Consider the following 23,971-nt stretch of genomic DNA (forward strand, 5'->3'; position numbering starts at 1 on the left):
TCTGTTCAGTCAGGTTATGGATGGGATGCACGTGACAAGAAGCAACCACACAGACATGCAGCTACTGTGCTTGGTAACTGGATCAAGTTAATGAAAAACGCATCGAGGGTGGCCCTTATTAGAAACTAAGAATGTATCACAGGGACCATGTCTCCACTATCTAAAGAAGAGAATATCTGTAGATATGAGGCATGAATATTTGGATTGCCAGAAAAGTAACACATATACAGAAAAAGTAACACAATTCAACTCTGCAGTTCCTACCAGAGCCTGGATGAACTCTTCCTACTATAATCCCTGCTCACCAAGCCACCTTCTGGTGAGTTATACTTGGGTTTCCCAAGTGCCACTGGCAGGAGGCCCAAGCATTCTGCTCAGTGGAGACATCCAGCCTTTGTATAAACTGCCAATTGAATCCGATTCCTGTGAGTTTGGTGAGACAGGAATCAACTCCCCAAAGCCAGATGTTTTGAGAATAAAGTAATAAAACTTCACATGCCACGTCTACTACCAAGGTCTGAACCACAGTGATCTGCACTCATGTGGCAAAAAGCCTGTCCTGAAAGCCAGTCTGTTCCAATATTACCTCAAACACGTCCAAAGGATGACCACCTCAGAGAAGATGGCCAGCTGAGTGGGGCCAGGGGGATGAAAAGACTGAGCTGTGAGGGGCTCTCCCTTTTCAGTAGCCCTCAGCGACCACACACAAAGCCAAGGACCGTGAAAATGACAATAACAGATGATTCTCCTCACCCAGGAAGCCAATCACCTACACAGCCTCCCAGAAAAGGAGGGAAATACCGTTTTCCCCACATGGTGGAGTTCCAGACCTCAGCCCCTCACACGGCCCAGGAAGGCCAGGATGAGAACACAGCCAAGGAAGGCAGGCTTGGCTCCCTAGCATCCTCTCGCCATGAACCAGCCTCTCACCTTCCCCAGGTTACTAGCTCTCTGGCCGGTACTTGGAGATCATCAGCAGAGTACAGCCTACCACCAGGCATTCAGGGAAGAGGAGGACACCTGCCAGATGGGGTCCCTTATAAAGGGGACACTAAGCAGTGGGAGATGGCAGGTGCCTCAGAGAAGGTTGAGCCGCCGGGTGAAACAATCAGCAAAGCTTCCATGGGGTTGGGGGAGACAGTGGACACTGAGGAGGTGGGATCTGCACAGGGGAAAGCACTGGGGTAACAGCGAGGCCGAGGTCAAGAGGCAGGAAAGAGCCTCAGAAGACGAGAACAAAGCAGAGTGGCCGTGAAATGTAGAGAACTTCAAATAACTTTAAAAGAAAACTTTAATGGGAAACCATCATGTTCCCCAGTGGGAAACCAGAGACCTGGAAAGTTGTCAGTGCTCCCCCAAACTAACTTATGAATTTTGAAACAATTCCAATCAAAATCTGAGTGGTGTGTACGGGGGAGAAAAGGGACTCAAAAATTTATCTGGGAAAAGAAAAACAATTTAAAATGATGTTTGGAGGGGCGCCTGGGTGGCTCAGTCCGTTGAGTGTCCAACTTGTGATTTCAGCTCAGGTCATGATCTCGGGGTCATGAGATACAGCCCCACCTCAGGCTCCATGCTCAGCAGGGAGTCTGCTTCTCTCCCTCTCTCCCTCTGCCCTTCCCCCCACTAGTGCTTGCTCTCTCTAAAATAAATAAACCTTTTAAATGAATGAATGAGTACATAAATAAAATTATGTTTTGGGGGCACCTGGCTGGCTCAGTCAGGAGAGCATGCAACTCTGGATCTCAGGGTCGTGAGTTCTAGCCCCATACTGTGGGTAGAGATTACTTAAAAAAAAAAAAAAAAAAAAAAAAAAAGCTCACAAAACTTAAAAATGCTATTTTGAAGGTACAGGATATAGGAAGTTCTCACACCTGTAAAATATTAAACTGGGAGAACGTAAGTATTTTACGTATATGTGTGGAAGGCTTATGAAATTAAAAACACTGGCTCCCTGTGCAGAGGAGAGTACCTGAGTTTGAGCCCCATGCTGGGTGTAGAGATTACTTTAAAAAAAATAAAATCTTCAAAAAAAAAAAAGTCACATTTTAGACAAGTGAGGGGAAAATAGAGTTTTCAGTAAAGGGTGTTTGAAAAACTAGCTAACCATCTGGAAAAACATAAAGTTAGATCCTTATTGTCACACTGAATACCACAATAAATTCCAGATGGATTGAAGATTTAAACATGAAAGATTTATGAACATGGAGAGACACTGTGGAAGGTTATTAATATTTACCTCAGGGGGCTAAAGGGGTTAATGGGAAATAATTACATTTTATTATACATCTTTGTATTGTTTCACGTATACAATAAGAACATACTTTTTTTCAAGTGTGCTCCATGTCCAATGTGGAGTTTCAACTCACAACTCCGAGATCAGAGTCACATGCCCTACCGACTGAGCCAGCCAGGCACCCCAAGAACATAATACTTTTTAAAATAGAAACTTTAATAAAGAATATTTTAAAGGATAAAAATATAAAACCATTAAAGGGGTTTGAGGAAAATGTAGACAAATGTTTATATACTCTAGGGGAACAGACGGATTTTTTATTTTTAGCAAGTCCCCAAAGACAGAATATATAAGAATTTGTATAAGAATAAAGGAAACCATAAAGGAGAAGGTAAATGCATTTAACAACATAAAAAGTTTACATTTAAATAGGTCCAAAATCACAATAACCAAAATAAAAATGTGAATAAACTCAGAATATGCTTTCGACAACATAAAAACAGGCAAAAGATACAAACAGATAAATCACAAAAGAAGATATCCAAATGGTCTAGAAATAAACATTTGAAACAATTTCAACCTCAATAGCAATCAAGAAATTCAGATTAAAACTATAAGATTCCATTTTTTTCCTATAAATCGGCAAAGATAATTTAAAAGTGATTCTCAGTGTTACCAAGTTTGACGGAATGGAGCACTTTTAGACAGTGATCGGGAATAAAATATTCCCTGAGGACAACTTCGTTGTGTATATCAAAATCTATAAAAATATACGTAACCTTTGACCCAGAGATTCTTCCAGAAATCTGTCCCAGGGGTGCCTGGGTGGCGCAGTCGTTAAGCGTCTGCCGTGGGCTCAGGGCGTGATCCCAGCGTTCTGGGATCGAGCCCCACATCAGGCTCCTCTGCTGGGAGCCTGCTTCTTCCTCTCCCACTCCCCCTGCTTGTGTTCCCTCTCTCGCTGGCTGTCTCTATCTCTTCAAATAAATTAAAAAAAAAAAAAAAGAAAGAAATCTGTCCCAAAGAAACAATCTTACATATTTAGATTTAGCTGCAAAAATAATTACTGCAGCCCCACTTAGTATGTCAAAAGGCAGAAAACAACATATCGTGACTACTCGTACCATGATGAGCACTGAGCAATTTGTAGAATTGTTGAATCACTATGTTTTACACCTGAAGCTAATATAACTCTGTATATCAACTATACTTAAATTTAAAAAAAGGTAGAACATAGTTGCGATTGATTACCTAAATTAAGACAGATCCATATAATAGAATATTACATAGCTATCAGGATGGACTAGATCCCAATGCACTAAAATGGAAAGTTTTTTAAAACCTAATAAAATTGTGGTTCCTTTACTTCTTTTTAGATTTACTTATTTATTGAAAGAGAGAGAAGGCAGGGGAAGGGGCAGAGGGAGAAAGAAAGAGAGAATCTCAAGCAGACTCCCCACTGAGCACAGAGCCTGACTTGGGCCTTAATCTCACAACCCCAAGATCATGACCTGAGCTGAAATCAAGAGTCAGACACTCAACCGACTGAGCCACTCAGGCACCCCGTGGTTCCTTTAATATAGAAAGAAACCTGGTATACACTAGAAAAAATGATCTTTTAAATAATAGATTTTTTAAATTTTAACTTAATTTAATTAATAGAATTCCAGAGAATACAGGACAGAACCAAGCTCACATGTAACAACACACATACACTTAATGTTTTCTGTAATAGAAAAAGAATAAAGACAACTCAAATATTCATCAATAGGGGAATGGTTAAATAAATTTGGAATATTCACCCAATGAAAAACTATACAGACATAAAAAATAAATAATTTCTCTCCCTCTGTGTGTGTGTGTGTATATATACACATATATATGTATTTTTTATTAAATAGGAACCACACCCAGCACAGAGCCCAGTGGGGGCTTGAACTCACAACCCTGAGATCAAGACCTGAGCTGTCTCTCTATATATTAATATGGAAAAAATCTCAAGGAAGAAAAAAAACAAGAGGCAGAGTAGTGTATGCTATATACTATATACTATATACTATATACTATAAAGGGGAGAAAATAAGATAACATCTAGAGTTGTTTATATCTGCATTAGAAAAAAACACACATGGTGGAAAAATTTAAAAAAAGAACTTATTAATAAAAGTGGTTAATTTTAGGGGTGCCTTGCTGGTTCCATCAGTGGAGTGTGCAACTCTTGATCTCAGGGTCATGAGTTCAAGCCCCACATTGGGTGTAACACATAGATTAGATAGATAGATAGATAGATAGATAGATAGATAGATAGATAGATAGATAGATAAAAGTAGTTAATTCCAAGTACCTAGGAGAGAGGGAGATGTGAGGTAGGCAGGGTGTGTAAGAGGACATCTCTTAATACACACTTAGTTTTAATTTTGAGCCATGTGACTATTACTTTTTCCCCTAAAATCAAATGAAAATTGTAAGAGATCCTAAGAATAGGAAAGATGCATCATTCAAATAAAATAATACCATATAAAAATTCTTCTGTACTGTTTTTGGATGACGGAAGAAATCAGAAGTCTACGGCCTCAGAGAGACAGGTAGATTGCTGTCACTACCTGTTCGCTCCACAGGAAGCTGAAAGGTGGTTTCCAAAGAGCTCATGCCACTTGAAAGAGCAAGACACAGCAAGCTGCCTGCTGCCTGCTCCAGCCACCTGCACACCTGCGAGCAAGCCTGGTAAGCAAAGCAGGACTGTGAATAACAACAGAGGCATGGTAACTAGCCTCTGCCGCATCGGGAAGGAAGCTGAGAGCACACAGTAGCCTTTGAAGTTCACAGAGCACTCTTACATACCTAATCTCTTTAACCATCTCTGAGAAAGGTGCTAATTATGGGGGGGGGGGGAACACTGAAATTCAGGGGGTCTGAGTGGCTCAGTCGGTTAAGCGTCTGCCTTCAGCTCAGGTCATGATCTCAGGGCCCAGGGTCCCTGCTCTGTAGGGAGTCTGCTTCTCCCTCTCTCTCTGCCCTTCCCGCCTGCTATGCTCACTCTCTCTCTCTCTCAAATAAAAATAAGAAAGAAAAAAAAAAAAAAAACCAAAACACAAAAAACACTGAAGTTCAGGGAGGTCAAATGCTGTCCAAAGTCACCACACACCGTGACGAGAACCCACGTTTCCTAGCACCAAGTCTGTTCTCTTCTCATGCTACCACTCGGACCTCAGTTCTGGCCACTTCCCATTCTGGATCCCATAGCTGGCTTCATACTTGGATAGTCGAGCACAGTATGGGGGATGGTGAGAGTGTAGGCCGCATCTCTCCTGTTTTCCTATAGACTTATATCCCACAGGCCCCAAGAAGGAGACCTTTCTAACAGCCTCTGAAGGAATTCAATGTCAGAAAACAAACCTATGTTGGAGATGAAAATACTGACTATAAATCAGCATTGACAGTGTAGTCAGATCATGGTCCAGCCAGAGGTAAACTATATTTAATAAGACGTTCTGATGAGTGAAGGCTCCAGTTGTTTCCTTACCTGGAATCAAAGAAGGTGCCATCCAGAAGGGTGCCATTGTAATGATACCTGAGAAAGTCCCCACTTTGACTTCGCCGCTCACAGTTTTCTGGGACCACCTTATTCTCAATGGAAATGCCATCCTTGGGGTTATGGAGGTCCAGTAACGCAACATCAAACACCAGTGACGCCTGTCCAGGAATGGAATGTTGATAATGGGGAAGTTATGCATATGTCAGGACAGGGGCTGTATAGGAAATCTCTGTACCTTCCCCTCAATTTTGCTGTAAACATAAATAACATAATAAAAAATATTATTAAAAAAAATATGTTATTTATTTATTTGTCAGAGAGAGAGAGAGAGCACAAGCAGGGGGAGCAGCAGGCAGAGGGAGAAGCAGGCTCCCGGCTGAGCAAGGAGCCTGATGCGGACTCAATCCCAGGACCTGGGATCATGACCTGAGCCGAAGGCAGACGCTGAGCCACCCAGGCATCCCTAGGAAGTACTTTTAACTACAACTGAACTCCCATTGTGTTGGTGTTACTCATTCCTTGAAGTTTCCAAGACAAGGAAATAAATGTTCTTTCACATGTTGGGTGGTCCCCCCTAGTGTCCAACTATGTTCTGTCACCATTGTGTCCACTGTGCCCAACCATGCGCCGGTGGGTATAATTTGAAGCCTGACTTTTTCAGGAAAAGGAGCAGACCAATATTAATGACATGAAAGACTACTACAACCGTAACACCCATATTTTCCATGCTTGTGCTGACAAATCAAGGCTCTGTGTGGGTGGTTATGCACCCACATGCAAACCCAAATACATGCCTCTGTGGGTTTCTGTTTGTGTACAAATGCAAATCAGACATTAAAGGCGTAAATTCTAAACTTTAGACCTGGTTCTACGGAATACTACACAGACTTGTTCTTTGGAAACAACAGCCAGTTTTTTGAAGAGGCAAAATGCAAAATTCAGTTTATTAAGTGCATCCCAATCGAGATATAAACAAACTTGAAGCTACCTAAGAGGGGGGGAAAATGGCACCCACAATGCAAAATACAAATGCTCAAATTGCTTCTGTCTCACTTCCGGATGGTACTGCTTCTTTTGGATGCTCCCGAGAGTGGGGACTTCGTGAATATCTGCAAAATGATAATCTGCATGAAGAGATTATTGGGTCCTAGCTCATCAAGCAAAGATCAACATCAACCAATAGATAAAGGAAGTTAACTGACAAACCACCTACCTCAACACTTGCCATCTGTAACACCCTGCAAAGGAGTGGGCCTGGGCAAGTGAATGGCACAGCACACCAAGCCTGAGTCCCTTCAATCGGCTCTTCCGCGAGGCCCACCCCTGCTCCTTCCCCTCAGGGGATAATGAAATCTGCTGAAAGTGGCTGCTGAGTCAGCCTCTGGAATGTAAGGTGTGGCCAATCCCAGAAGTGTGAAGTGTGCGCATGGGGGTGTGTGTGACAGAATAGGAATCTTTTGGACTTTTCTGTATTTTTTAATTTAGGAGAAGAAAGCAAGCCTTAAGATTAACTCCAGAGTTTAAATTTTTCTAGCAGTATCGGGTACTAATTGAATATTCCGTTTTTTAATAACAACTTTATCAAGATATAATTTCCATACCATACAATTCACCTATTTAAAGTTACATCTGGGGCGGCTGGGTGGCTCAGTCAGTTAAACAAATGACTCTTGATTCTGGCTCAGGTCATGATTTCAGAGTCGTGAGATCAAGCCCCGAGTCAGACTCCACACTGGGTATGGAGCTTTCTTAAGATTCTCTCTCTCCTTCTCCCTCTCCCTCTGCCCCTCCCCACCCTCTCTAAAATAAATAAATAGATAGATAGACAGATAGATAGATAAATAAAGAAATAAACTTATACCTGGATAGCTGAGCACAGTATTAAAGTATTAAATAATAACTACTTCAAATGAACTATTTTAAATATTTAATGTATTATTTATTTAAAATAAATAAATATGTATTATTTATTTAAAATAAATAAATATGTATTATTTATTTAAAATAAATAAATAAACAATACAATTTATTTATTTTAAATAAATAATACTCCTCAAATTAGGCCAGCCATCTGGTTTTACTGTGTATGATGTGTGCATCTGGATAACGTCGAAAGGATTTGAGAGCCAAGGGAAATGAACTTCCACTGGCTAAGGATGAGACCACTTGAGTATCAATCAGAATAACAACATGTCTTGGGGAGGGGAGAATTAAGGCATATTTACAGCAGTTGTTTTCAAATTTTATTTTTCTTTTAGCAAGGAATCCCCGTGCCTGCTTTTTGAAGGGACTGTCTGCAGATCCCCAGGAATAAAAGAGGAGGTGGACAGGGGAGAAGGCTGAGCTCCATCTCCTCCTCTCTCCTCCTGCTCTGTAGACATACAGAGCCAGGAAACATAGCTTGGAACGTTATGTTAGGGTTACTCTAAGTCAGGTACCACAGTCAGCAAACTTTTTAAATGCGTCATGTTTCCAGTTCAATTCTTAACTACATATATCTGCTTGTTTAAATGCCAGGAGGTTCTCTTTGTTGTGTGAGCCTGTCAGTGTGATTAAATATCCCTGAAATTAAAATAGGAATAACTGCGAAATTCCATTTACCAGCCAATATTCTGTTTTCACCCTTCAAAAAGGACACTAGTTCGAATTCATGTTTTTTCTAACATGATGCTTTGCATCTGTCCACAGGGAACGAATGTCACAGGTAAAACCCACCGCAGGGGTACAAATCGGGGTGGGGGGAATGGCAATTCTGGCATCATATACTAAATTTCTAACTTGAGATCTGCAACCTTTGGACTTTCTAGTTCAAATCTCATTTCACAGATGGGAAAATGCAGGCTGGAGAGGCTGGTGCCCAAGGTTACAGCTTATGAGGTAGTGGCAGATGCTTTACTTATGAATGCCAATGACCATGAATAAGTGGAAGTTTCCACAATTCAGTGATGAGACAGTAGATGATTTAGACTAGCACTGCCCAACGGAACTTCCTACAGTGATGGAAGTGCTCTGTATCTGCGCGGCCCAGGACGGTAGCCCTCAGCAACATATGGCTCTGAAGTACATGAAATGTGGCAGTGTGGTTAAGGCACAGAATTTTAGATTTTACTTAATTTTAATTTATTTTAAATTTAGCTATAAATAGCCTTATGTTGCTAGTGGCTACTCTATTGGACAGTGCAAGTCTAGACCAAAAGGTCTGGCAGGTTTCATGTGCTAAGCTGAATTCATCACAGCAATAAAAATAAGGACAGATGAGGGGCACCTGGCTGGCTTAGTCCGAAGAGCACACGACTCTTGATCTTAGGGTTGTGAGTGGGGGCTCCACAGGGTATAGACATTACTTAAAAATAAAATCTTTACGGGTGCCTGGATGGCTCCTTGGGTTAAGTTCTGCCTTAGGTTCAGGTCATGATCCCAGGGTCTTGGGATTGAGCCCTGAGTCAGGCTTCCTGCTCAGCAGGGAGTTTGCTTCTCCCTCTCCCTCTGCAGCACCGCCTGTTTGTGCTCTCTCGCCCTCTCTCTCTCTCTCTCAAATAAATACACAAAATATTTAAAAATAAATAAATAGGGGCGCCTAGGTGGCTCAGTCGGTTAAGCATCTGCCTTCAGCTCGGGTCGTGGTCCCAGGGTCCTGGGATCGAGCCCCGCATCAGGCTCCCTGCTCCGCGGGGAGCCTGCCTCTCCCTCTCCCTCTGCAGCTCTGCCTACTTCTGCTCTCTATCTCTCTGTCAAATAAATAAAAACAAACAAATAAATAAATAATAAAATAAAAAACCTAAAAATCAAACAAATAAATAAATAAATAAAATCTTAAAAAAAAAAAAAAAGCACAGATGGGAGCAGCTTTAAGAATGAGAAAGACTTACCATCTCCATCTTCTCCATAGGCCAGAAAAGGAGGTATGGTGATGATGCGCTTTTCCCCCACACACATCCCCAACAGCCCTTTATCCATTCCAGGAATCAGCCAGCCAATGCCCACATATGTATCATATGTTTTCATGCGATTATGACTGAAGACCAATGAGAAAGAGGGAAAGTTCCATGCTATTGAGGGTGTTTCCAACTCATTCCTCCATAAGGTTTTAGGTACCAAATTATCAGCTAAATTGTGAAACTATACCCATCCCTGACAATGGGCATTTTTTGATCTTTGTTCCCAAAGACAGCATTAGTCCTCAAAGTTAGAAAAAATGAAAATCATGTAAGTAAATTACAGTGATTCACAAAAATAGGACTACTACTCTATCTAACCCAATACACTACAATGACAGGAAAGCCCTAAGGGTTTGCTGTTCTCTAGCTTAGCGCCTTACTCCTTGCACTTGTCTATAGCTTCATAAACATTCAGCCTTCCCCTCTTCCTTCCATGGAAAAACTATAAAGGTGGATCCAAAAAAATGCATGAACCTACATAGAAATAGGGCCCTTCACTTAATGATGAGCTCCCAAGACACTGTTAATTTAGATAAACATTGTTCTTACATTTCTGTAAAATGTATTAAAATTTTGACTCTGGCTTTACAGAGCATGACACATTGACCAAAAGCCGTGAGCAAAGGAGTTGGTGCTGATGGAAATCTGAAGAGTCTCTCTTCTGGTTTCTCCACGGGCATAAAAAGCAGGTGAGACAGAAGGAACTAAGGGGCACTTCACCGATATTACCTTGAATGGCAGCACCTACCTTGAATCAAACAGTGTCCCATCCAAGAACGTCCCATTGTAGTGATACCTTACAAAATCAGACACCTGGATGGTCCGAGGGCAACTGGGGGGTGTGAAATAAGTGTGAACCTGAACTTGATCTTCAGAATTCCAAATGTCCATCAGAAGTACATCAAAATGAAGAACTGAATCTGGGGGGATCACACCAGCTAAAAATTAAAGAGAATTCACACTGAGAAGCTGCTGCCTTTCAGGCCAGACGAATAAACACCTAGGATGCTGCCCAGATGTTCAAGGGGGGTCACTGAACACTTCCCAAATGGGCCATGCTCCCTCCCTCTTTCCTCCAAATAAAATTGAGAGAAATGAGAAAAAAATGGTCTTCCTCTCAACAAGGGAGACATTCAATACACCTGTGTTAATAACAACTTCTTTTTTATCTAGAAGAAATAAGCCAAAGATGAAATTTTAGCTGTGTGTGTGTGTGTGTGTGTGTGTGTGTGTGTGTTCACTGCTTCTCATTTTCCTTGATTTAAAGCTTCTGCAGATTCTCTGGTCTGCCTGACTGAATACCCTTCAAACGTTCTGGTGGTTTCTGCAGATGTGTTTACAAGCATGGAACAAAAACTTACAAACTCCTTCACTTCCATAGGCAAGCTTTGGGGGGATCTTCACAAAGCGCCTCTCGTTTACACACATCCCAACCAGAGCTTGGTCCATGCCTGCAATCAGTTGTCCTTTTCCCACAAACACGTTGAAAGTGGAGTCTCTGTCATAGCTGAAGACCCAAGACACAGAGAAGAAGAAAAGTACAAGTTAAACCTTCCCTTAGTGAAACCAACCAGTGAAAATGCAACCATGGACAGAGGGAGGTCACTGGAAAGCAAACACAGCCTGTAGAGAAGATACTGGCACAGGAAATGTCTTCACTAACGGCACTCGCAGGGTTGGAATTTTTAATTACTTTGCATATTGCCAGCAATTCTAGTTAGATAAGTAACCCTCCTTACATATATCATTTTGCGAAGTAGCTACCAATACTTCCACTAAACAAGTGTGTTCCATTTCCACATGATTGGTATTTAAAAGTAACAACATAAGATACTAACGCTCCAGTTAACATATATACCTGATTGTTCTTTTCTTTTCCCCTTAGGTCTATACAGCATGGTGTAGCATAAAGGATACTTAAACTCTCTTAAACTGTTTCCTCCACCTCAAAGTGGGAGTAACAATAACAGCCATCCCAAGATCTATATGATACTATAATCTGAAAAGGGCTCGGGAAACCTCAGAGTTATGTCAATATTACTATAATTATTACAGGTAATGGAAAGTCTAATATGTTCTTGAAATCACGAACACATGCGATTTAAAGGCTGACTGGTGATAGCCTTAGGTTGGAAGATAAATAATGGAACTTGTGGCCAACATCCATGCTCTCATCCTCTTTAATGTCAAATTCTGCAACCAACAAGGGTTTGCCCATTAGGAGACTGTGCTAGGTGCTTTGGGGGGATATAAAAAAGTCTAAGGCATGGATTTTGCCTATTTAAAAAAAAACAAACAAACCTAGCAGAGATACCCAGAGAGTTTCAAATACTGTGTTTAGGAAAATAACTATAGGGCTTGGTTTATAATAATGAAACACTGGAAATAACAGAAATTTCAAAGGTATGGCACTGACTGCATTTAAGGCAAGGTCATATAATAAAACACTCCATGGCCATTCAAAAATACTAGATTTATATCCACTGGCACAGAAGGACATATCTAGTAACAGACAAGTGCAGGTTACAGAGCCACAGTATAAAATAATTCCATTTACATGTGTAGGTGCATATGAAGAAATCCACTAGGTGACACATAAAAACATTACCAATGGTAATTTATGAGTAAGGGATTTCAGGTGGTTTAATTCTCTCTTAATTTCAAAAAATGATCATGTAATATTCATGTAAGAAAATATTAAGATCTGTTGGGGAGGCGCCTGGGTGGCTCGGCTGGTTGTGTCCCACTCTTGATTCTGGCTCAGGTCATGATCTTAGGGTCATGGGATGGAGCCCTGCATTGAGTCTTCTTGAGATTCTGTCTCTCCCTCTCCCTCTGCCCCTCCTCGCATGTTCTCTCTCCCAAATAAATAAATAAAATCTAAAAAAAAAAAAAAAAGCTGTTGGAATTTACCTCATCAGGATGTGCTGCCCTTCATTCGGTACAATACTTCCTCATTTTCCCTAATAAACAGCTTGGAAGAGCAGCACAGTCCACTTCACTACCCGTCCGGGCAGCTTCCTCAGACCTGCCTCCTTTTTTTCTTCCTCCTCCTAGTTTTACAACTCATTTTAATAGCCTTCCTTTTCGCAGGGTCAGGGAAAAGAGAGCAAGATTCCCAGTTCAGGTCAGCAAGCCAGAGGACAAAAACACATGGTCAGCTTTGTGCCCGAGACAGCTTTACACCTCCACCCTCTACCTCCAGGGACCAACAGCCGCCGCCTGGGATGCCAGCTCTTCGATTTCACTTGGCTGGGGACTTGCCAGGCCCTGAACCGTCAACCAGCCGGTAGGTGTATGTTAATAATGAACCTGAACCGGAAGCTTCAAAGACATCCCAGGTACAGAACATGAGCAAACAGCGACAATGCACAGGCTGGAAACCATTTATAAATAAGTCTTTCATCCACGGAACCCGAACACAGTTCCCAAAATTAATGAGATTTTTTAATAATAACTATTTAGAGAGTGTTTATGATGTGTCGGGCACGGTGGCAAACTAAGCTTTTCCACCTGCTATCCCCATTTAATCGTCACACGACACTTCAAGGCAGGTGCTGATACTCAGGCTCCTTGGAGGTGAAAGAATCTCCCAAGCTCGCAAAGTTAACGAAGTGGGCAAAAAGCTAGAACCCAGGTCGACCTGACCCTTCACCTCCTAGCGCAGGGCCTCCCCCTGGGTGGTATATAAAGACTGCTGTTGTCGTGCAGTATTAATATCTTCATTTGACTGCCTAAGCAAAGTGCTAAAAACAAACAAAAATACACCTTTCTGAAAGAACAGTTATAATTTACATATGTGAGAAACTAACAATGCAAGACTAGTCTCATCTCCTGCTTAAAACTGACCATCTGGAAAAATAAAGTCGCTCTGAGTAAATCTGTGCTGATCAGCACAACTGGCGCAAGTTCACATGCAGCGCCAAGCCCAGAACTGGTTATGAAAATTGTTTCTGCAAGCTCCGGAACAGGCACTTAATATAACCGGTCCCCGTATCTGGCTGATTTACACCTTTTGCAGATGTCCCAGTTGAGGTCCTGCAAGAAACAGATGATACACCCAAGCTAGGCAGCTCCAGGGAAGTTTCATGAAGGGACTGTCTGCAAAAGAGTGTGCAGGGTGCAGAGAACACAGGGACAATGTGGTATCTCTGGGGACAAGTAGGGAGTGCTGTTGTCAAACCTGGGCTTGAAGTATCCAGGGACAGAGAAGGTTCAGGGCCACCTGACAGAGGCTTAGCTAGGACCTCCAGTCTAGGGACACAAACTTTGGTGGAGACTCTACAGGTAAGGAGCCAAGGGAATAAATATCTCCATCTCACCCTCCTCTCTCTGATCTGCTGATGCCCCACTGGCTGAACCCACCCAGAAGCCAGATGACGAGGGGGTCACTGATACAACCCCTACTAAGTACATGTAGTTCATACAGCCTCACAGAGCAAAAAGCAAATAGATCAGAAGGAGAGGGGACCTAGAAAAGCAAATGGAAATCATCTAGCGCATCCAACACCCCTCTTTCCTCTCCGTCCGCTTCTTTTTCTCCCCTGCTCATTCATTGCTGTAAACCCTTTGATTGCTTCTACTTTCTCTTGCCCCAAGGGGGTGATGGGAGGTGGCTGCAGCATCCCCTGATGATGCTCTTCAAGTTTACTGGCCCAAGGATCACTAAGACAGTAGCCATCACATAAAACCCATCATACGCAAGTCACTAAACCGTCTACACATGAGCACGCATGATCTTGCAGCATGGTCCTCAGGATGAGTAACTACCCCTGTGGCTGCATTCCTGAAGCATAAATACTGTGGCTCTATTTCTAAACATAGGTTTCAATCTGCAGTGAGGATGAACTTTTAAAAGAACATATGTCGGGGCGCCTGGGTGGCTCAGTCGGTTAAGCATCTGCCTTCGGCTCAGGGTGTGATCCCAGGGTCCTGGAATCGAGTTCTGTGTTGGGCTCCCTGCTTGTCCCTCTCCCTCTGCCTCTCACCCTCGCTGGTGCTCTCTCTCGCTCATTCTCTCTCTCTTAAATAAATAAAATCTTAAAAAAAAAGAAGAAGAAGAACATATGTCATGGGGAGTCAAGCTGCCTCAGCATGCAACTCTTGATCTTGGGGTCATGAGTTCAAGCCCCACATTGGGTGTAGAGATTACTTAAATAAATAAATATTAAAAATAGATAAATAAAAATAAAAGGACATATATCAAACTGAACATACTCCCTCCCCAGAGTCCCCAAAGCCCATTCCTTCCCCAAATTCCTACACTCCTCTTTGTGGGGGGAAAAAAAATCTGACTTTTCTGACTCCCACCTCTCTCCCCACATCACATGCTCTCAAAGGTGACTCTGGGCTTCCCAGACCCTTTGCCCAAGATTATTTCCCCCAAACAACACCTCTACCAGCTGCTAATGAGCCGTGGCAGAGGGGAAAAGCAAGCCCTTAATGAACTGACAGTCTATCAGCTACCAGATGGAAAAATGAACACAGCAACAGAGGGAGAGAGAGAAGGTGAGGGAGAAGAGAGGAAGGATTAAGAATGGAGAGGAGGGAAATGAGAAAGAACACATCCATTCTCACCTCCACAAAGGATCAGACCCTGAAATTCAAGCAGTTGGCATGTTAAAATATCATTAAGAGAGAAACACTGCAAAGCAAAGTGAAATCATTCCACAGCTATTGTGGATTTTTGTTTTTTCAGCAACTGCACAAATTAAAATATTAGATCTCTATAAATTTTATTCTTTTTTTTTAAAGATTTTATTTATTTATTTGACAGAGATAGAGACAGCCAGCGAGAGAGGGAACACAAGTAGAGGGAGTGGGAGAGGAAGAAGCAGGCTTCCAGCAGAGGAGCCTGATGTGGGGCTCGATCCCAGACCGCTGGGATCACGCCCTTAACCGCTGTGCCACCCAGGCGCCCCTATAAATTTTATTCTATACAAGTTCTCAGCCAGTAAAATGTAGCCAACTTAAATAATCAATATGAATACACAGTCGCTCACAATGACTTTGAAATTTATGAAACGAATTTTGAACATGAAAATTAAAAGCAATGACATTGTCATGACACAGTGTCTGGTTTGTTTGTTTTTTAAAGACAGCAGGTTTTAAGATTTTATTTACTAAAAAAAAAGATTTTATTTATTTATTTGAGAGAGAAAGAGCACAAATGCAAGTGGGGCAGGAGGGTGGGGAAGAGGGGGGGAAATATCCCGAGCAAACACATGGCTCCACCTCACGACCCATGAGATCATGACCTGAGCTAAAACCAAGAGTCGGATGCTTAACTAACTGAGCCACTCAAGTGCCCCTGCAGGTGAATGGCCTCAAGAGACCCTAGTAAGACCTGCCTGGAGGTTAGGATCTTTTCCTAAAGTCAGCGGAGCCACACGGGGCTAACATGCAAGCAGTAACTTCCCATTCATCACATGGCTTTTCCATAGGAGGAGCTGCTGTGCAGATTCACACTCGAAAACCTCCCGAAATGAGCCATGTCATGACCTGACCAGACTCCTCGTCACCACTTAACTTCTCCAGTCCACCGTGACACCATCTGCAGGGATGCCCAGCTCCCTGGCTCTTCTCAGAACCAATCCTGCAGAAGGGGTAAGCCTTTGTGGTTTTTTGTTTTGTTTTGTTTTTTAAGATTTTATTTATTTATTTGACAGAGAGAGAGACAGCAAGAGAGGGAACACAAGCAGGGGGAGTGGGAGAGGGAGAGGCAGTCTCCCCGCTAAGCAGGGAGCCCAATGTGGGGCTCGATCCCAGAACCCTGGGATCATGACCTGAGCTGAAGGCAGATGCTTAATATCTGAGCCACCCAGGCGCCCCAGAAGGGGTGAGCCTTAACACCTCTTTGCTCAATTACCCACCAGGTGCTAACAGTAGGTACTCAACAAATATTTGTTGAATGAATAAATGAATGAATGAATATATAAAATTAAGCGGGCCTATATTAATAAATTAATATATAAGATTAACTTATGTTAATAAGTCTTTGATTCTTTGAGAACAATAGTTCTCAAAGTGTGGTCCTCAGACGGGAAGCAAAAACATCACCGGTGAACTTAGAAATGCAAATAAATTCTCAGGCCCCACCCAGACCTACTGATTCAGGAACTGTGTAGGACAAGCTCTCCAGGTGATTGTGATGCAGGTACAGTTTGAACACCACTCAACAGAGCATCCCACCAACAGGTGGGCACACAAAACATGCGGTAGGCACACAAAAATATTTACTGAATATTGGGACCTTGAGGGTCTGCAGACAAGCCTGGACGCTGTGAAGGAACTGACCAGATGCTGGCTTTGCCTCCTAAAGATAACAGGAACATGTTGAATTTCAGTCACCAGGAGGAAACCAGAGCAAGCAAAGAGACCATGCCCTTCTCCCTTATTGCTAGGAAGGCTATGGAATGCTTAAAAACGCTGAATCAGGAGTGGCTGACAAGGAGCTCCCGAGAGCTAGAGAGTGCGAGCAGGAGCTCCCTGGAAACTCTAGCTGGGAAGCTGCTGTCGTCTTCGGTCTGGAGCAGCAGCCACGAGGGCATCTTAACAAGCCCACAGAGGCTGCGAAATAAAACGAAACCATGTCCAAACCAGTGGCCAAGGGCTATAGGGCTGACAAGCGCAAATGCTCATAAGCTGAAAAGATACTAACTGCTCCCAAGTGCCAAGCAGAGACACAGGAAGAAAGCTCTACGAAAACAGAAGCCCTTTGTGGCTTATGACTCTGGTCAGGGTGACAGCCATTTTCTTCTGGGCAGAACCTCCAAAACAACAGCCAGAACCCCAAACACCTTAGATTTCTTCTCCCCTAAGCTCTTTGGGCAGGAATAGCAAAGTTGTGCCTTAATGCTTCATAAATTCCCAAAGGAATGGAAGCCCTAGAGAAAAACTCACACTAGTGAAACACCTACGGTGTGTCCTGCCCTTTCCACCCTGCTGTCCACACTGCAGCCACAGAAAAGTCTGATCCCTCACCCCCCTGGTTAAAATTCTTGAATGGCTTTCCATTGTCCTAGACAAAGTCCAAATTCCATAGTCAGGCAGAAAAGATCTCTCAAAGTTGGGCCCAGCCTTCCCGTCCAGCCTCCTCTGGCTTCTCCTTTACCCTGTCAGTCACTCCCCCACTCCCACTCCCAGCTCAGGCTGTGGTGAGCAGCTTTCACGGCCCCAACACAATGCTCCCACGGCCAGGCCTCTGCATTTGCTCTGCCTTCCACCAGCCGCATCTTTTCTTCCCTCTACAACCTTCACCCCTTAGATCAGCCCTGGTCAATGTTATTTATTTTTTTTCAAGATTTATGTATTTATTTTAGAGAGAGAGAGCATGAGCAAGAAGGGCAGAGGGAGAGGGAGAGAGAATCTCAAGCCGACTCCATGCTGAGTGCAGCAGGGCTCCATCTCATGACCCTGACTTAGATCAGGACTTGAGCCGAAACCAAGAGTCAGACTCTTAACTGCCTGCGCCACCCAGGCACCCTAGCCCTGGTCAATTTTAATCATCTTCAGGTCTTATCTTGCAATCCTGGAATTCCATTCGATCACTCTCTCTCCCTCTCTCTCTGACCCAACGCAACATACAGTTGAGCTTCCTGTGTGTTTCCACAGCTCCTTGCCTTTCTTTCATTATATACATGCATAGACTTATGGACCACAGACTATAGACTCTGGCCCTATGCTGCCTAAGTTCAAAACCTCACTCTACGACTTAGTACCCAGGTCCCTTGAGCAAATTACTTGAACTTTCTGAGCCTCGGTTTCTTCATTTGTTGTCGAGGTACCTACTTCATTGTCTTGTGAGGTTAAGGAATTTATTGGAGATTGAATGAATTCATACATTGAAAGATATGGTAAGAATTGTGTGAACTCTACATGAGAGACAAAAGTGTGCTATTATTCTTTCTGTAAATATCACAGTAGGTAATTGCCCAGACTATAAGCTGTAGGGACAGGGAAGGACACTGTCTTCAGGGGCAGGCCCCACACACACAATTGCTGATGGGATGATAGTGCCTCTTTCTAATGTCTTCCATTGTCCCACACTGCCTCACAGTGGCCGCCATGCCTAGAGGGTAGAAAGTATCAGATGACTTGTTTTAGTGGGAATTATTAATTACCATCAGCACAAGCAGGAAATTCTTCCTTATTTTCTAACTAAAGAAGCAAATGAAAGAAGATATACAAATGGCCAATAAACACATAAAAAGATGCTCAACATCATTAGTCATTAGGGAAATGTGAACCAAAACCACAATGAGATAGTGCTTCATACCCACTAGGATAGCTAGAACAAAAAAGAGAAAATTACAGTTGTTGGGGGAGAACTAGGACCACTCATCCATTGCTGGTGGGAGTATAAAATGGTGAAGCGACATTGGAAAACAGTTTGGCAGTTCCTCAAAAAGTTAAACAGTTACCATAGAACCCAGCAATTCCACTTCTAGGTATATATCCACACAAAACCCTGTACACAAATGTTCATTGGCCAAAAAATTTAAGCAATACAAGTGACCATCAACTGATGAATGGATAAACAAAATATGGTACAGCCATACCGTGGAATATTATACAACCATTAAAAAGGAATGGCGTACTGGTATATGCTATGCCATGGATGAACCCTGAAAATATTATGCTAACTGAAAGAAGCCAGATAAAATCACCACAAATGATATGATTCCACATAGAGAGAAAGTAGATTAGTGGTTGCCTAGGGCTGGAGGGGAAGGGAGTGACTACTAATGGGTCCAGCCTTTCTTTTTTTGGAGTGATGAGAATGTTCTAGAATTAGATAGCTGTGATGGTTGCACAAATCTATGAATACACTAAAAACCACCAAATTGTATGCCTTAAATGGGTGAATTGTATGGTATGTGAATTATATCTCAGTAAAGCTGTTAAAAATAAAAAGAAGCAACTGAACAGAAAGAACGACCATTTCTAAGCACTTGCCTATGTACCACTTTGCATGCTAAACAGCTTTTGTATATTCATTGTCTGAAATTTCAAAAAAGACAAAAGAGGCTACAAGTATGTTTTAAAAGATAACTTCTGGAATGAGCCTGCACAGCCTAGGGCAGATGCTCAACAGTTCTCTTTGCCTAATCTGGTGATTCACTGGGAGAAGTGCAGGCACAGACCTGGGTTTGTAACAAAGCCTTGGGGAGGAGAGCGGACTGCGGCTGGAGGAAGAGGTCTCTTAACCCTAAAGCTCAACTGGAGAGAAGTTGGGGACAGGTATTGTGATCTTGGGACGGAGATGAGGAAAAGAATCCCGGGCACGGCCCAGGGCCCCAGAACAAAGCTGAGTGATCTGCTCTGAACTACCTCACACCCAGTGCCCAAAAAGGAAGGGCAGTAGTATCTTCAAGCACAGACCTTGGCCTTGGACTGTCAGGGTTTTCAGTCGGACTCCACAAGTTTCTTAGCCTCGGTGGCCTCAAGTAACCTCACTGGCAAAATAATGGTACCTACCTAAAAGGTCTGTTGTAAGCAATGAATGAGTTCATTGTACGGAAAGCGCTTAGAACTACCCTGGCACATTGCAATAGCTCCATAAATGTTAACAGCTGCTATCATCTGCTCATCATCATCATTATCATCATCGTCATCATCTTCATCTACTGCGAGAGGCATCATCTGACTCAAGGGGCCTGCCCAAGGGCCAATAAAGGGAGGCGGCAGAAAGACATCAACGTTCACTCTTGCGGTGGAGGTCTATTTGCAGAGTGGCCATTTTACACAGTTTTCGCGTTGTGTGAATGCGCTGGGAGGACAGGAAGGACGGGATTTGTGCCAGGTCCTATCCAAGACTCCACTCCCGGGCGGGCGGGCCAGGGGAACGTAAGGACCGGTAGGCTCACCCCACGGCGGAGAGATTTAGGGTCGCTGAGCTTTTGGGTAGGAGGAGGGAGAGGGAGGAGCGCGGGGTTCCCGGGGCGGAGCTGGGGGAGGTCCGTCGGGAGCGAAAGGCCTGTCCGGAGAGAGGGAAGCGGGAGAGCGGGCGCTGCTGCCTCGGAGGCCCGGGAGGGCGTCCGGGGCGCGGTACCTGGAGTCGAACTTCTGGCCGTCGGGGAACGTCCCCACGTAGTGGTAGCGCACGAAGTCGCCGCTGCGCACGGTGCGCGGGCACTCGTCGGGCACGGAGCGCCGCTCAATCTGCAGCTCCGTGTCGAGGCCCAGGCCCGCCACGGGCGCCGCCTGCCCGGTCACCCAGAGCAGCAGCAGCAGCAGCGGCGGCGGCGGGGGCCGCCAGCCCCGGGCCCTGAGCGCCATCGTGGGCGACGGGGAGAGCAGCGAGGGGCGGGCGCAGGCGCGGGGCGCGACGCGGAGCCGGCGAGGGCGTGCGGAGCTCGGGCGGCGCGGGTCGGAGCTGGGCGCGCCGCGGCGCTTGCAAACGTGGAAAAGATTCCCGGCCCTCCCCGGGCGGCAGCCACCACCCCCTCTCCCACCCCCCGCCCCCCGGCCACATCCGAGCAAGGGGAGGAGCCGCAGCCGCGCGCCAGGGCTAGCCTGCCGCGCCCCGCGCCGCCCAGGCCCTGCCCGGCCCTGCCCTGCCCTGCGAGCTGGCCCGCCTAGGAAGAGGGCTGGCAACTTCAGAGGGAACCTGTCCTCGAGGGAGAAATCGTGAACTCCTCGGGACGGGGCTTCGGCCCAAAGTTGGAAGAGAAAAGCGTTTGCTGCCCGGGCAGATTCGCCGGTCTCCGCCTGTCCCTGGAGACTGTCCAGATTTAGCGCCACCAGAGGCTCCTACGTGGCCGCGGATCCAATTACTTCTGGCTGCTCTGAGAAGGGAGGGAAACTTAGATTATTATGCTTTTTTAACTTAGTTACAAGAATGGATTCTACATGAAAAAGACTGAAACCATTCTTCGGGGTTTGGTTGTGGTTTTTTTCCCCCAGGATAATAAAAAGAAAGGGAGAGGCACGTATTTTGAAACTCCCCCGTTAGTTGTCCAGAGGTTTTAAGTTACTGTGAATGTTCCCCAAGCCATTAGTGGATGGACTGTGAGCTGGTACTTAATAGCAAACATCTCACATGGTCCCACCCACGTGACTAAGCTAGGTAGGACTTCACCATAAAGACCCAGAAACCCCAAGAAATTCATTAGAGAGTACTTAGATGAATTCTTAGCTTAGAATTGGTTGTTCTTATTTATTAAAATTTTGAACTAATGAAAGCAAATCACCAAGGGTTTCTCAGCTTCTTTCGGAAGCAAACTATCCTGATACCAAAACCTGGCAAACGGAGAGAGAGATAGAAACTGGGCACCAATCTAATTTATAACTGTAACTACAAAAATAATAAAATGTGAGCAAATTGAATTCAATGATTTATTAAGGAAATAATACCCCATTATGTGGACTAGTTCCTAGGTAGGTGACCTTCTGCACATTAATAAATAGTCTCAGTGTGCTCTGTAAGATGAAGATAAAACATGGTAATTATAAGATAATTTTGGATTTCATTAAATCCTAGGGTCTAATGAAAAACTACATGTAGCACGAAACAAAAGTCCGTTGTTCCTAGTAGAACTAATTCTATGGAAATCGAAAACCTATTAAAATAATTCATCTTATTAGCACCGGCTATCTATAGGTGGTTGAATTTGGGGTAATGATTTGCTTTCTTCTTTGTACTTTTCAGTGTTCCTGTATGGTTTTTAATGACCGTGTCACACGTTTATTCAAACGATCCAGTTTTACACAAAAACAAGTCAACCTGGTTCCAGTCAAGAATCTTCCACCCCCTTACTGTGACTGTGGTGACACATGCCACCTGTCTGGGCCTCAGTTTCTTCTATAAAATGAAGGGGTTGATTTCTAAGACTTCCACCAATTCTAAAATCCTATGATACTGTGAGAGAGAAAACACTCCAGGACAGGAAAGAAGACAGATGTAGGAAGAGAGAAGCTGAGTAGTGACTACCACTTCCATTTTTGCCTTGTAGGGTTTCCTAGTGCTTTGATCTCTTGTCATTCTTTAAAAATGTTAATTATCTGATCAAACAGTATGTGTGCTCTTCAACATCTCTAAATTCCAACAGACATTCTTTGCACTGGATTTCTGTAGCAATCTACTAAGGAGAAAAATTAACTCTTAGCTTTAGTGACAGCATTATCCTAAGAACTAAATAAGGGGACCCCGGCTGGCTCAGTTGCTTAACTGCCTGATTCTTGATTTTGGCTCAGGTCATGATCTTGGGTCCTGAGGTTGAGCTCTGCGTCAGGCTTGCCCTGAGTGTGGAGTCGGCTTGAGGTTCTCTCTCTCCCTCTCTCTGTCCCTCCCCCCTTGTGCACACACCCTCACCCTCCCCCCCAAAAAAGAACTAATTAAAATCAAGCTGAAACTTTTTTTTTTTGAAGATTTATTTATTTTAGAGAGAGACAGAGAAGGGTGGGAGAAGGACTGAGGGAGAGAGAGAATCCTCAAGCAGACTCCCTGCTTCGAGCCCAGGACCCTGAAATCATGACCTGAGCCAAAACCAAGAGTGGATGCTTAACCGACTGAGTCACCCAGGCACCCCTGAAACTTTATTTTCTTAAAGTTTTATTTATTTAAGTAATCTCTACACCCAACATGGAGCTCGAATTCATGACCCTGAGATCAAGAGTCACATGCTCCTCTGACTGAGCCTGCCGAACACCCCCAAGCCGAAACTTTAAAAATGATTTCCAGGCCGCCTGGGTGACTCAGTCAGTTAAGCATCTGCGTTCAGCTCAGGTCATGACCCAGGGTCCTGGGATCGAGCTCTGCATCAGGCTCCCTGCTCAGCTGGGAGTCTGCTTCTGCCTCTCCTGTTGCCCCTCCCCCACTGTTCATGCCCTTGCTCACTCTCTCTCCCTCTCTCTCTCGAATGAATAAATTAAAAATCTTTTTAAAAAAATGATTTCCATTGAGTTTTGGGGAGTGACTTTGTAAGGACTTCCCAAGTCTGAGAACTGAATCTCTAGTCAAGAAGAGTCCTCAAGTAGACCAAAAGCTCAGAAAGATAAAGATGAGGGGGAAGAGGTGAGCAGGCTTGAGACAGGATGAGAAAGAAAGGGAGGGTATTGTGTTTAAAAAGTAGGGCTTGGTGAGGGGGCAGGTGGTGAGAGAGAAAGATAGTAAGAAGAAAAATAGAAGGTGAGAATCAATGAAAGAATAGAGAGCCACCAAGCAAGAAATGTGGCACAATCAAAGAAAAGGACAGAATAAGAGAAACATCCAAAAGGTCTGAGGCCAGTGGAAGTGTGGAGCAGCATGGAGGAGGAAGA

At 43.9% G+C, this 23,971-nt stretch overlaps 1 protein-coding gene across 1 annotated transcript in view; it reads right to left on the reverse strand.

The window, feature by feature from the left end:
• FKBP9 (FKBP prolyl isomerase 9) overlaps positions 1-21,004 on the reverse strand; it is a 34,314-nt gene extending 13,310 nt beyond the window's left edge. The window contains exons 1-6 of the mRNA XM_008686558.2: positions 20,763-21,004; positions 11,071-11,216; positions 10,458-10,647; positions 9,637-9,786; positions 9,497-9,499; positions 5,760-5,942 (exon numbers count right to left, since the gene is read on the reverse strand). Coding sequence (XP_008684780.2) covers positions 5,760-5,942; positions 9,497-9,499; positions 9,637-9,786; positions 10,458-10,647; positions 11,071-11,216; positions 20,763-20,989 — 899 coding nt within the window. The 5' untranslated portion in view covers positions 20,990-21,004. The remainder of the gene's footprint in view (positions 1-5,759; positions 5,943-9,496; positions 9,500-9,636; positions 9,787-10,457; positions 10,648-11,070; positions 11,217-20,762) is intronic.
• Positions 21,005-23,971: the final 2,967 nt, after the last annotated feature.

This window comes from Ursus maritimus, unplaced genomic scaffold (assembly GCF_017311325.1).
Source record: "Ursus maritimus isolate PB19 unplaced genomic scaffold, ASM1731132v1 scaffold_3, whole genome shotgun sequence".
Taxonomy (NCBI): domain Eukaryota; kingdom Metazoa; phylum Chordata; class Mammalia; order Carnivora; family Ursidae; genus Ursus; species Ursus maritimus.